Source organism: Solanum pennellii, chromosome 4 (assembly GCF_001406875.1).
Source record: "Solanum pennellii chromosome 4, SPENNV200".
Taxonomy (NCBI): Eukaryota; Viridiplantae; Streptophyta; class Magnoliopsida; order Solanales; family Solanaceae; genus Solanum; species Solanum pennellii.
Genome location: NC_028640.1, coordinates 1,546,028 through 1,559,595, shown reverse-complemented (window position 1 = coordinate 1,559,595; position 13,568 = coordinate 1,546,028). Strand labels below are relative to the sequence as shown.

At 30.2% G+C, this 13,568-nt stretch overlaps 2 protein-coding genes across 2 annotated transcripts; both read right to left on the bottom strand.

The window, feature by feature from the left end:
* Positions 1-1,337: 1,337 nt before the first annotated feature.
* Positions 1,338-2,138, bottom strand: LOC114076716 (kirola-like). The gene is made up of 2 exons (XM_027916009.1): positions 1,746-2,138; positions 1,338-1,665 (listed from the first exon to the last, which is right to left on the bottom strand). The coding sequence occupies exons 1-2, from the start codon at positions 1,930-1,932 to the stop codon at positions 1,502-1,504; spliced, it is 351 nt and encodes a 116-aa protein (XP_027771810.1). The 5' UTR covers positions 1,933-2,138; the 3' UTR covers positions 1,338-1,501.
* A 4,723-nt stretch (positions 2,139-6,861) lies between these two features.
* LOC107016223 (kirola) lies at positions 6,862-8,140 on the bottom strand. The gene is made up of 2 exons (XM_015216715.1): positions 7,873-8,140; positions 6,862-7,361 (listed from the first exon to the last, which is right to left on the bottom strand). The coding sequence occupies exons 1-2, from the start codon at positions 8,057-8,059 to the stop codon at positions 7,108-7,110; spliced, it is 441 nt and encodes a 146-aa protein (XP_015072201.1). The 5' UTR covers positions 8,060-8,140; the 3' UTR covers positions 6,862-7,107.
* Positions 8,141-13,568: the final 5,428 nt, after the last annotated feature.

The following is a 13,568-nucleotide window of genomic DNA, read 5'->3' as shown; positions in this document are numbered from 1 at the left end:
TTTTTTTTTTCATTATAATTAAGCAATGTGGACAAGTCAACCCATCACCAATCCTGTTACTCCCAAACATATACCACAAGGAAATACACGCATTTCATACACTTAACAAGAGTTTAGAAATTCACTTGCCTTGAATAAACGAACAATCACTCCAGGATTTGAGCTTTTCCCCTTTCGTTGAGCTTTCAAACCAATGCAATCTATTCAAGTACATGGTCACAATAAGTTGTCGACACTAACAACACTCATGTTACTATGTGTTTAGCCTTGACCCAAAAATTTACCCAATTTTATAATCAAATTCCTAAGTTTTAAGCTTAGGGTTAAGTCTTAATTTTTTTTCCAACAATATAATCCTAATAATTTCATACAATATAATAAACCAAATATTCAATTAACCCTCTCAATATACCCAAAATTTATTTTATAATGTGATAATTATAGAAAACTAAAATCTGAAAAATATTAAAACTAGCCTGCTTCGTGAATCAACTGTAACTCTTGAATTAAAATTCCTAATACTTACCAATTTACTACCATTAGTCAGTGATCATCTTTTCTCCACTTAGCCACCCAATACGTAGCAATAGTATTGATATCCAATGAATTCAAAGGAAACATCACATGCTTAGTTACCCAATCCCAAAAACAAAACAAAAATAATATCACAAGATTCCATACATTCAATAATTAATTAACTTAAAACAATTAAAATCAATTGTACTATTTGATTGTTACCTGAGTTCGGTCTTTTTCCTCCGCTCTTCATTCTTTTCTTCTTATTTTTTTTTCATCTACCACCGCTATTTCAAGTTTCAACAATTAGGGCTTTTAGACTTTATTTCCTTTTATTTATTTATTTATTTATTTTCTATTTTTTTCCCCATTATTATTAGCAACAAAATAATACTTTATTAAGTCATAAATTATTTATAAAAGCTATTGGAAAGGTTAATATAAAAAAAATGGTTAAAATTCATAAAACGACTAAGAGGGTCGTTACATTAAGTAACCTTTGTAAGTCTTAGTTTCCACGCCCATACCTGGGTGGAAGTGGGAGCGTATTGCTATGGGTTTTGTGATAAGATTGCTACGTATCTTGGATAAGTTTGATATTATATGGGTCATCGTGAATCAATTGACTAAATCTGCACACTATATACCAGTTCAGACTATCTATAATTCAGAGAAGTTAGCCAGTATCTATATTCGATTACAACTAGAGAAACCCCAAAAATGGCTGGCTTAAAAAGAATGAGAATATAGTACATTAATAAATATATTAATTATTATTATTAGAAAATATAAATACTTTCACAGAAGGAGAGTACATGGCATATATAATATATGTTTTTCATACAAAACATTATTTATTTCACATGCTAGCAAGAACTAGCCGATATCGTAAAATATTCATCACGCAAACAAGCATATAAGTGGATGTAAAATCATGCATAGATATATTTGCATGTGTTTAAACCCACCAAATAACATAGATGATTTATTTCTTGATAAGGTGACCTTCGATATCTTTTGTCACATCAAGGGTAAAACCCAAAAAAACAAGTGGCTCTGGGGTTTCTTCAGTTTTCTTCTCGTACACGAATGTCCATGTGGTCCATTGATGGTCATAAGATGTAATAATAATGAAAGAATTGTACAACTCTATTAAACAAATTTATTATTCATTATGAAAGAAATAGTAAATAATATAAAGAGAGACAAAGTAAGGAAATGTATGTTACCGTCATTATACTTCCAGCTAACTATCGAACCAACTTTTACAGATTCACCTTCATGAATCTCAAAATGATTAATCTTACCACGGCATATGTTGGGTATATGATGAGTATTATTGTGAAAAAGATCATAAATCAAGTGTCCTCCACATTTCACCTCGACAGAACCAATCAACTTGCCTTTTACACCCATAATTTTTCTTTAGGTAAAGCTAAATGTTGTAGAAAGGAGGTGGTGAGAAAATGTTTACAAGTTATAGTGTTTATATAGATTTTAATGTGTTGTGAAAACTTAGTAGAAAACATTATCCACTGACATATATATCATGTTTCTAATTATTGATATAACCCCAAATCGAAAAAACCTGAACCAAAAAGAGAAAAATTAAACCAAATCAAATTTATTTTAGTTCGGATTGGATTAGACTTCTTCAAAATTAAAAATCAAAAACTACAACCAAATAGTATAAAACTGAATCGAAAAACCGAATACACACCCCTAATTTGTCCTGCCCTCTTAATTTCCTTTTCTCTTAGTTGGCTCCGTTAAATTTTTTTTGTTTTCTTCCTCTTATTGTCTCTTGCTTCTTTTAATTTATCCTTGTGATTTTAACAGCAATATAGGTTAACATCTTATAAGATCAATCAACTTTCAAAATTTAGTCATCAAATTTTATTTTCTCTCAATCAAATTGTACAATTTAAATAGTTATATCATTAAAATCATTTAACTAAATTCATTATTCAAAAAACATCTTACTTGACAAATAAATTATTTTTTATATCATATAACATGAATTCACATATAAATAAAATTTTAAAAATTCATTAAAAAGTTCAAAGGGACAACTTAATTAGTGAACCAAATATTAAGATATTTTGTTTAATAAAGTTATTTGAATGATTTTTTATTATATAAAGAAGTAAATTAAGTGATTTTATTAATACAATGTTTAATAATTTTACTAGAGAAGGTTTTCAAATTAAGCAATTTTTTGAGATATTAAATCCAACAACATCCACAATCATAATCAAGTAGCTTAATTAAATAAAAATTGTAAGATATATCTACTTGCATGTATCATTAGTCAAAAAAAGAAGTATCCCGTAATCACAATTAGGTGTCCTTCTCAAGGTTAACATATTATGACTTTGTATGGCTCTTCATTATCATATGGGTCTTATCTCTATTCATTAAGATTAGAGTAACTTTCGGATATAGCAAACATATAAAAATCATATTTGTATGGTATAGCTATAGTTTGCATACTTGTGCTTTATGGTAAACATAAATATGTATATTTTAATATATATATAGCAAGATGTATAATTCGTTATATATATACAAATAAAGCAGTTGTATAATTCGCTATATATACAAAAGAAAACGGTTGTATACAAAAGATCAATTGTATAATCGGTGTATGTATGTATAAAACGAGAAAGAAAGAAATGTAAAAAGAAACTAGGCAGGGGAATATTTGTTTTGTATAATTATAAGTGTATAAGACGAATATATATGTATTTGCATGTGTATATACAATTTTCTCTCGCTTTTATACAAACATAAACACAATTTATACATTTCGTTTTTGTTTGTATAAAAGAGAGAGACGAGGTTGGCGAGCGAGATCCATGAGAGAGGCGAGCGAGATTGGGAGATAGAGGAGAAAGACGAACGAGATTGAGAGAGGGAGGCGAGGGGCGAGCAAGAGAGGGTAGAGAGTGGGAGAGAGATGGATTGTATATGTATATCGGTAAGATAATTGTATATTATACATTTGTAATTATATGTTCTGGCGAATTATACATATACAAACGTGGTCAATTATACAAACTCGAAATCAGCCCACATAATTAATGTAAAATGTTAATCGCGAGTGATAATTATAGCAAACTATAATTATAATAAATAATTAAATAGTATAAATTTACTTAACCGCGTAATTTTCTCATAACTAATTAACATTTCAAAGAGTTTTTTGTTCCTTTAAAGAAATATAGATACAAATAGATGGTGATTGTAATACACGATAAGATATAGACATCAAATATAAAATCCCGTGATTACTTCTTTCTGATTTATTATTTATTATAATATAAAGATGTTTGAATTTAAAGGTATTTGGATAATTAAAATATTATCCTCAAATTTAATTGTTTTTGAATAAGCATAATTTATTTATGAGAGAAGTATTGCCAACATTTCCAAATTCGACACTAATTATTAGTTTCATTCCTAAATTATTAATTAATTGATCTTAAGTACAAATAACTGATCAAATTTAAATGTATTTTCAACATTTTACTCGACTTTTTAATAAAATCTTACGCTCTTATAAGAATTTGATACTACTTACCATATTAAATAACATATATCAGAATATATTTAAGTTCCGAGTTAAGTATAAATATTTAAATAAATATAGAGAAGTCCAGAAACAAGGAGATGGACCAAAATCCAATCCATCTAAAAATAGAAATAAAAAAGAAATATCGAAAGCCAAAAAAAAAAGGAAATGTTTACCTTTTTGTTTTATCAAAGAAATTAATGACATCTTTTTTTTTTTGTTTTCTTTTCTCTTTTATGTCGTTTGTTTCTTATAATTTCCTAACCTTTTTCTGTTTGTTTATCTTCTTCTTCTTTTATCTCTTTCTCTATTTTGTCTTTTCTCTTATTTTTAAAATAAAATTTAAAAATATCAAATAAACGTTTTAGAGGATTAAGAATATATTTGAAAAAAAAATCTATAATAACAAATAATCAAGAAGAAATATTGAAGTTACTAGTTTATTTATTAAAATCTTAATTAATAATGAATATCATATATATGAGTATCATAGGGGACTGAGTTCTTTTCATTTCGAATCGCGCACTGCAGAGCTCATTTAGGGATGGCGCTTCCAACATAATTTTCTTCATACTCAAGGCTCGAACCTACTCTTCAGTTTCAATTGATATATTATCTTGTCGAAAAATGACAAAGCTTTTTTTATTATACTAAAAAGAACAATAAAGAAATGAAAAAAAAAATATTGGGCATTTAATCATGCTTTGTGGCATATTCAAGAGGATGTGTTGTACATATATGTTATTCTTAAATGATATAGTGTTGATCAACTAAATGAATGGTAAAATTAATGATATGTTGGATAGATGTTTGAAGACATACCTTAAAATCTCTAGGTTTCAAGTATCTTGGTTTTATAATCGAAGTTACATAATGGAAAGATGACAATGAGGACATACATCATATTGAAGCAAGGTGGGTGAAATAGAGGCTCCAAGGATACTGTGTGATAAGAATGTGTCACCAAAGCTTAAAGATAGGTCTAGATATAGAGTGATGATTAATTAGACCTACATTACGCACTCATTCAAAAGATAAAAGGAAGCAGATATGAGGATACTCATTTTGATGTGTTGGACATACTAGGAGACAAGGCGGTATTGATATTTGTGGTGGACAAGATAATGGAAGTGAGATTGAGATAGTCCAGATCCAGATATATGACGAAGAGGTTTGTGCGGTATTGACATTTTTAGTGGACAAGATGATGCTGGAAGCGAGATTGAGATAATCCAGATATATGACGAAGAGGTGTGTGAATACACTATTAGTAAGAAGATGTGAGAGACTGGCTATAGAAGATTTTAGAAGAGACAGTGGTAGGTCAAAGAATAACTAGTCTTGTCACCCTGCCCGCTTGGGGTATGAGTAAGGAAAGAGCTCGTAGTCGTATTATTGGACTTGTCTTGTTGATAACCTTGAGACCTGAGAAGACTGACAAAATATGACACATCTTCAACTTTCTCGTCATAACACTAGATAGAAGTATAAAAGGTATAGTACTTTTATCTATGTAGGAGAGGCAGGGGTCATTCTCCTCTTCATATTTATTGCATGAAATATATATAATGTCTAGTGAGTTTCAAGTACCAAAGACTTCCCACTGTGGTTCTAAAGACAACATCACCATAAATGAGATTTGGCCAAAAAATCTAAATAAAACACTAAATAAATAAAGGTAAAGTGAGTTGATTTAATTGAATCTACATTTGTGATTATTCTGAGTTGACACAAGGCTCCGGTATACCTTCAATTTTTTTCTCGTACATAAATGTCCATTCATGGTCACGTGATGTTATAATAATTAAGAAATTGTACAACTATATATAATAGATCTCCACAAAGATTGTTTAAGTTTTCACGATCGAAGGCTTCAATCACTTGCTTTGAAGTCTTATCTTTGCCATCTACAATCAATAAAGTCGAAAACATGAGAGATAATAATAGGGTAATGAGTTCGAAAATGATTCATATGTAGAGAGGAAAATATGTGTATATGTTACCGTCATTATATGTCCAGTTAACAATTGAACCCTAATCTTCATGAATTTCAAAAATTTATGACGTTGCTAGGGCTTATGTTGGATATATGATGAGTTTTGGCGTGAAAAATCTTATGAATCGAGTGTCCTTCACACTTCACATCTACTGAAGCAAATATCTTGCCTTTTACACCCATATTTCTTTTTACATATAACAAAAAGCTTTGAAAGGAAGTGATGACAAGATGATTTGAAATTGTAATCTCATATATATCTTTTTTTTTATAGTAGGTTTAAAAGAGTCTCTTAAGCATTATTTGGGCAATTTTGATGTTTTAAATTTGTCAAAATTGAGAATTATTGTCTTCTTCAAATATTTATTAAGCTTTAATTATTACCACATTTATATATTTTCGTAGTGATAGTAACATAGTTAGAAACTATCAGACTTAGAGTCTTACTAATATTTCTTCCCCCTTTACATTCATGTTTTATTTTAATAAAAAAGTGACAGGTCATGACAATAATCTAAAAATACTGACATCAAGGTTGTGACTCTCTCTAAACTCTCTTTACGAATAGTGAAAAACGAACTACGAAAAAGGATAGAAACGAAAAATCTCTATTTTCTCCAATTAATTGAAATAGAAGCGATAGAAATCCAAGTGGAATTTAAGATTTAAAATTTATGTCAGTACCTGCCTTAAAACCAAAGAAACCTAAAAAGGAGTTTACTACAAAAGAATGAGAAAATAATTAAAGTACACTATTAAATATATCATTTTTGTTATTGGTAAATTTTAATAATATTTTGCATATATTGAACATTAAAAATACATCTCTAGAACGAGAGGAACATACATAATATATTCTTCAAACACCATAATTATTTATTTCACACACTAGCTAGCTAGACAGAACTAGCTAGTCAATATCACACACACACACATACATATTTGTGTGTAGAATATATATATATATATTTTGCATATGTATAAATAGGGCTATGAGCCATTGAGTAGCATTTATGTTTTATTACTTGAGAAGGTGACCTTCGATATCTTTTGTAACGTGAAGGACAAAACCCAAGAGAACTAGAGGCTCTGGTATGTCTTCATTTTTCTTCTCATACAAAAATGTCCATGTAGTCCATTCATGGTCAAATGATGTGATGATAGTGAAAGAATTGTATAACTCTAACAGATCTCCACCAATTAATTTCCAAGTGATTGTTTTAGTTTGATGATCGATGGCTTCAATCACTTGCTTTGAGATCTTATCCTTTCCATCTATAATCAATATATAAAATCGAAAATATAAGAGACGATAATAAGCTACTTCAAGTTGAACATTCACAATTACATATTTTTAGCTCATTTTATAGGTTTCTCTTTGTTTTCATTTTCTCCAATGAAATCTCTAATATGTTTGTATCTCATAATATTTGATTGATAATGAGAAAATATTTTATGAAAAGTATAAGTTAAAGTTAAATCATTTCTTAGAAAATTGGAGGGTGTTATGATAAATATTTTTTTTAGTAAACCTTAATAATGTCAAAATAGTTGGAGCAAACAAAAATAGATCATTAATGATTTTAAATTTTATTGGTTCAAACATTTATAGTTATACAACTGATTTGTCTTTTAGTAATTATTTTTTTGATTTTGCACATATCTAACCTCTTAAACATATTTATTTCTATATATATCAAAAATAAATAAAATAACACACCTAATAAATGTAAAAAATATATATATATATTCATATGTAGAGAGAGGAATAATGTGAACATATTACCATCGTTATATTTCCAGCTAACGACTGAACCAACTTTTACGGAATCACCTTCATGAATCTCAAAATTTTGGATTTTGCTAGGGCATATATTGGATATATGATGAGTTTTGGTGTGAAATATATCATGAATCAAGTGTCCTCCGCACTTTACTTCTACCGAAGCGATCAACTTGCCTTTCACACCCATACTTTTTTAAAAAAATATATAACAAAAGATTTTGAAAAGAAAGTGGTGATAAAATGAGTAGAAGTTGTAGTCTTTATATAGATTTCAATTAGCTACACCAAGAGTTATTATGAATATTACAGAACATGATCCACGACATATCATGGAAATTTGGTGTTGGATTGCTAACCCATTGAGGAGAAAATGACAAAAAAAAAAGATCTTATTTTGGAAAATTTATCGGAATTTCACTAGTTTAGGTGTAATAATTTAGATGCATTAAGTTTGCAATATCACGAATCTTATCAGATTTTATCGTGGGATGCATTGGGTTAAAATTAGATGTAAATTGTGCTAGATACACTGTATCCAATTTGATTTGTATGTATCTGAGATACATAACAACTCTCGTTTGCCTCTCTCTCATCTCGTTCAACACTTTCCTATGTATCTGGTATCCCACATACATGCGAATCACACCAGATATATACAAATACATATATATATACTGTGATTTTCATGTATATGGAATATATACATGACTATCTCTCTTGCCTCCCTCCCCATGTCGCTCGACTCTCTTCCTATTTTAGTGTATTCGGTAGCAAAAATGCATGCATCTAGGTGTACCTTCCTCAATATATGATACTTGGTAGAAAACTCTTAATGAGTGGTAAAATTAGGGGTGGGCGTTCGGTATTCGGTTCGAATTATCAAGTTTTCGGTTCGGTAATTCGATAACTGATGGTTAAAAGTAGATTTCAAATATCAAAATTTTAAATTTCAATTTGGTAATTTGGTAATCGGTAAATTAAATTCCGATTTTGGTATTCGATGCAAAGTTATAGTCCATTGTATTACAAAGTTAATATTGTTTTTTTTTAATTAACTAGACCTAGCATTGTATATGATTCGCCTATAAAGTCTGATAGGTGTCATCACGGCTCAAAATTGTTGAATCGTAACAGAACAAGTATATTTATCATCATTATATTTTTACCTAACAATTGAATCAATATTTATAATTTCCCCTAAATCTCAAAATGTTGAATCATAGTAGGGTGCAACATTTTTGGATTTCCCGTTCATCGTATCGACCGACCCAGACCCCGTACCTGTCCCCGATGAAAGTCAAGATGAAACCTCACTCCCTGTCTGACTACAGGCATGACTACAGAAGAGATGGAATTCCTACCAGACCAGAGAGAGGTGATTCTCTAACAAAGGAAAGAAAGGCTTATGTTAGATATATATCATATATGTCATGAATATTAGTATGAAAAACATCATGAACTAAATATCCCCAATCATGAATATTAATGTGAAAAATATCATAAATTATATTACTTATAAAACATGATCCACGATTATCACGATATATCATGGAAGATATAATTAGATCTTGTCAAATTAATAGGGTCATTTACAATGAAACTTCAACTACCCAACTATTATTGTTTTTTAATGCATAAAATAAGGTTTTTACAACTCACAAGGAATTCATATTATGTAAAACTGAAATAGTGAAATCTTTCAAAGGATAAAAATTCTAACAAAAAATAAAAGAAAAAGGACATAAGTAGTCTAAATCCACTTATTTATAAAAAAAAGTGATTTGTTATAATTGTTTTGAATATTCGATTTCTCTTAAATTTAAATTGAATTCTTTCACTGAAAATAGATTTTCTGTATCATTATTGTATTTGGAACTTACTAACTCGATGCATTTGATGGAGGGCAAACTGATGAGGAGGACGAGTCAAACACAATTCGAAGGCTATTAGATTGTCAAGCTTTTGATACTGAAGTATGTGGAACACCTAATTAAGCGAATCACACATCAAAATATATAAGCGAAAAATAAAAAACTTTATAAACTCAAAATATAAGTTTACATAATATACACGTTTTCGGAGCTCGACATGGCATAACCCAAAAAACATATTCGTATAAGACCTAGATCCAAAATTGACAATGCATGACAATGACACCATTTTGTCTACAATTATTAGAGGTGTTGTAATATATATTCATGCACATTACATATATATATTTACATAGCTTTGCTCAATAATTCATTTAGAAAGACAAATTGTTCTATTTATTCCCTATATATATATATTAAGAGTTAAGTGGGAGACAAAAATTAATCAAGTGATGAAATTACTCTACCTAATACCATTACTCAAAGTCAAAAAAGACAATGCAGGTGGTTGGTCCACCAACAGCTAAAGAACCTCCCAATTTAACATAGTTTCAAGAGGAAAAGGTAAAAAAATATCATTCAATCATTTAAAATATATCACGACCTTATCGTCGTGAGTGTCATCCACATTAATCACGATAACTATCTACAATCCAAAGTTAATCGAACACACCATATCTCAAGTCATGAAAATAAATAGTTTAAAACAACAACTAAAGTGTTGAGTTTGTATAAACTCAATCGTCAATTAGTCCAAAATATTGCGAAAATAAAATCTTTAGAAACTGGAAGTCGTAGTAGCAAAATTCTATTTAGTCAATAATGGGGATGAAACCCCTTAAACTAGGAAAATAATAAATCTAAAGTTTGTGTCTGAAAGATAGGCAAGCAAGAAGATATAGAGGAATCCATGACAGTCTGAAAGAGTAGTTCATCCTTGGATTCGAAGTCAAACATCTTTCTTAAATTTGGTCTCGTATCAGCCCGTGAAAGATGTATTGTACTCAACAAAAAAAACCACAACATAGTAAACACAAACCAGCACATATAACTGTTGGGTTATCCCACACCGGAAGTGGAAGGGGCTGGTGGTCAATTTATAAGTGTAAGGGAAAGCCTCAACCTTTGAGCTAGCTTTTGGGTTGAGAAGGCCCAAGACCACCCAACATTGGTATCAGAGCCCAGGTTATCAACAAGTCTCAGCCCACCGGGAGGAACTGGGTTGTCGTTCTCTCCAGCCCAAGGCCCGATGTGTGAAGGGGGAGATTGTTGGGTTATCCCACATCGGAAGTGGAAGAGGCTGGTGGTCGATTTATAAGTGTGAGGGAAAGCCTCAACCTTTGAGCTAGCTTTTGGGTTGAGAAGGCCCAAGATCACCCAACAATCACATAGACTCACAGTCATGATACCTAGAACATGTCCCACATGATCATAATTACAAGAACCCAACCCTATCATGGAACCATAAATACACATACCTCGTCCTCGCAAGCAACCCACACACAAACTGTTAGTATAGCGGCATATATGGTACCCGAGTCAATTAGAGTTAGTATTCATACCATACATGGTATTCGAGCCAACCATTAGAATTTATGTACCAGCTGGTACCCGAGCCAACTAGAATCACAAACAATCATGCACATGCATAATCACAATGAACAATAACACTTGAAACTACAAGTAAAGTAAATAGATTCACTGCATGAGACTATCAACATGATGTCATTTCATATGTTTTTCTATGTCTTGCACAACATGCATTACATATATGATACCTATAAAGTGATAGACATATGTACATCTATAAACCGAAAAACATACAACTATTACCTACTTCAAATCAAGCCTGAATGCTCTAAAGAATTCGAGCCTTCCCTTTTAACAGTGCCTTGGCTTTCTTGTTCTAAAGCAATAAAAAAAACACAACAATCAATCAAAGTGGCCTAAATATAGACTTGTGGCTTAACATATACATTTTGTGAGGGAAAATACTTATATGTTGATCACTTGCATGCTAGATATACTGTTGATTAGAAGTTTTGGTTAGTTGGGGTTATGATCCACTACTTAGAAAATAGATCTATGACACAACATGCTTTTAGCAAAAGTTATAGAATCTGAAAGCATGTGTTATAGCTTGTCTACTTCTAAAAGCACTTGTGTTGCATATTTTTAACCTAACTATATACATGTTTCCTATTGTTGTCAGAAAGAACATATTCGGGGTTGTTTGCTACAAAGATTAATAATGCAGAAATTAGTAATATAGAGCTTAATAATGTAGAGATTAGTAGTGCAGGAATTAGTAGTTATGTCTTTAATGTAGAGATTAGTAGTGCAGAAATACACTTGACACTTCAAAAGTCTCACTCACACCTAGATGGCATGACATGTCATTAAGTATTTTTGGAGAAAAATAGTAATAATAAAATTATATTTTTGGTCCTAAATGAAACATAAATGATATTTCAAGGCAATTCTCTTGATTTGAGTGACCATTTAGAAAATTGACTCAATCTTATAACATCGTGTAGGGTGTATAACTAATCCATGAACTAATGATACAAAGGTCTAAAATTCTGATCAAACATAATATTGTTATGAATCAACCTCAACCCAATATGAATTTTGACGCCATCAAATAAACTATTGGGCCTAAAAGGTTTATTTAGGATCTAGGCTCAAATAGCAATTAGCAATTAATTTAAAAAGGAAGAGAAAGATAAAAAAGAAAGTTCGGAGTCAAAAGGGCAAAAAAAATTGTTAAAAATTCCAAAAAGGCATATCAATTTTTTTTTAACTAAAAGGGTAAAATCAATTTTTTTTCTGTTCTGACAATTATTTTTTTTAATATCGCCGCAAGTGTAGCGTTTTTCAAAAAAAAATTGAAATTGAAATCGCTGCTATAGCAGCGATTTCTTTTTCATTAAAAAGGTTAATAGAGGCGGGCAGCATTTTGGTCCAACATTTGGTCTGCCCTGTAGCATTTGTTAAAAAAATATTTTGACAAATCGCTGCTATGGCAGTGATTTAAGGAAAAATAATTTTTTTTGGATGAGATCGCTGCCACAGCAGCGATTTTTGTGTTTTTTTAAAAAAATTAACACGTCAATTTTGTTAGAAGAAAATCGCTCCGTCAAGAGTGATTTTGCCTTTTGATTTAAAAAAATTTATATACCCTTTTGAAATTTTTAACAATTCTTTTTACCCTTTTAACTTCGAACTCGATAAAAAGAAAGGTTATGCTTATTATTGTGTGGAAGTCTGATTATTCTCATCTCCCTTCCAAAGTATATATAATTTCTCATTTCCCTTCTTCCATCTATTAATTGAAATTTTAAAAAGAAATATAAATCGTAAACCTTCAGAATAAATCAAAAAATCAGATAAAATAATTGATTCAATCGATTTTTTTGATTTGATTAATTAAAAAAAATTGATCGATCGATTTTTTGGATTTGATTGGTATTATGTCCATCCCAAGGATTGTCTCTTGTGTCAATAGCATATTCAATAATTGTTAACATCAATGCTCACATGAACAAACTAGAATCCATAAGGATGCAGTTGGAGAAGAAGAAGAGCAATGCAGAAACAGAATCCATAAGGATGCAGTTGGAGAAGAAGAAGAGCAATGCAGTTGGGGAAAATCAAAATTGTATTGATTCCAATGTGACTGTACAAGCTTTATACAAAACAGAATAAAATTTGTAACAATAATCCAGCTGTCACTAACAACAAAATAACTAACTAGGCTAACTAACTAACTAATTGAGAATTAATTAACTAGAAAATATTTAATTAACTAATCTAATCTCAATA

Coding starts and splice junctions, on each gene's coding strand:
- LOC114076716 (XM_027916009.1), bottom strand. CDS start 1,932: ATGGGTGTAAAAGGCAAGTTGATTGGTTCTGTCGAGGTGAAATGTGGA. Junction 1,666..1,745: donor TAGCTGGAAGTATAATGACG/GTAACATACATT, acceptor TTTGTTTAATAG/AGTTGTACAATTCTTTCATT.
- LOC107016223 (XM_015216715.1), bottom strand. CDS start 8,059: ATGGGTGTGAAAGGCAAGTTGATCGCTTCGGTAGAAGTAAAGTGCGGA. Junction 7,362..7,872: donor TAGCTGGAAATATAACGATG/GTAATATGTTCA, acceptor TATTGATTATAG/ATGGAAAGGATAAGATCTCA.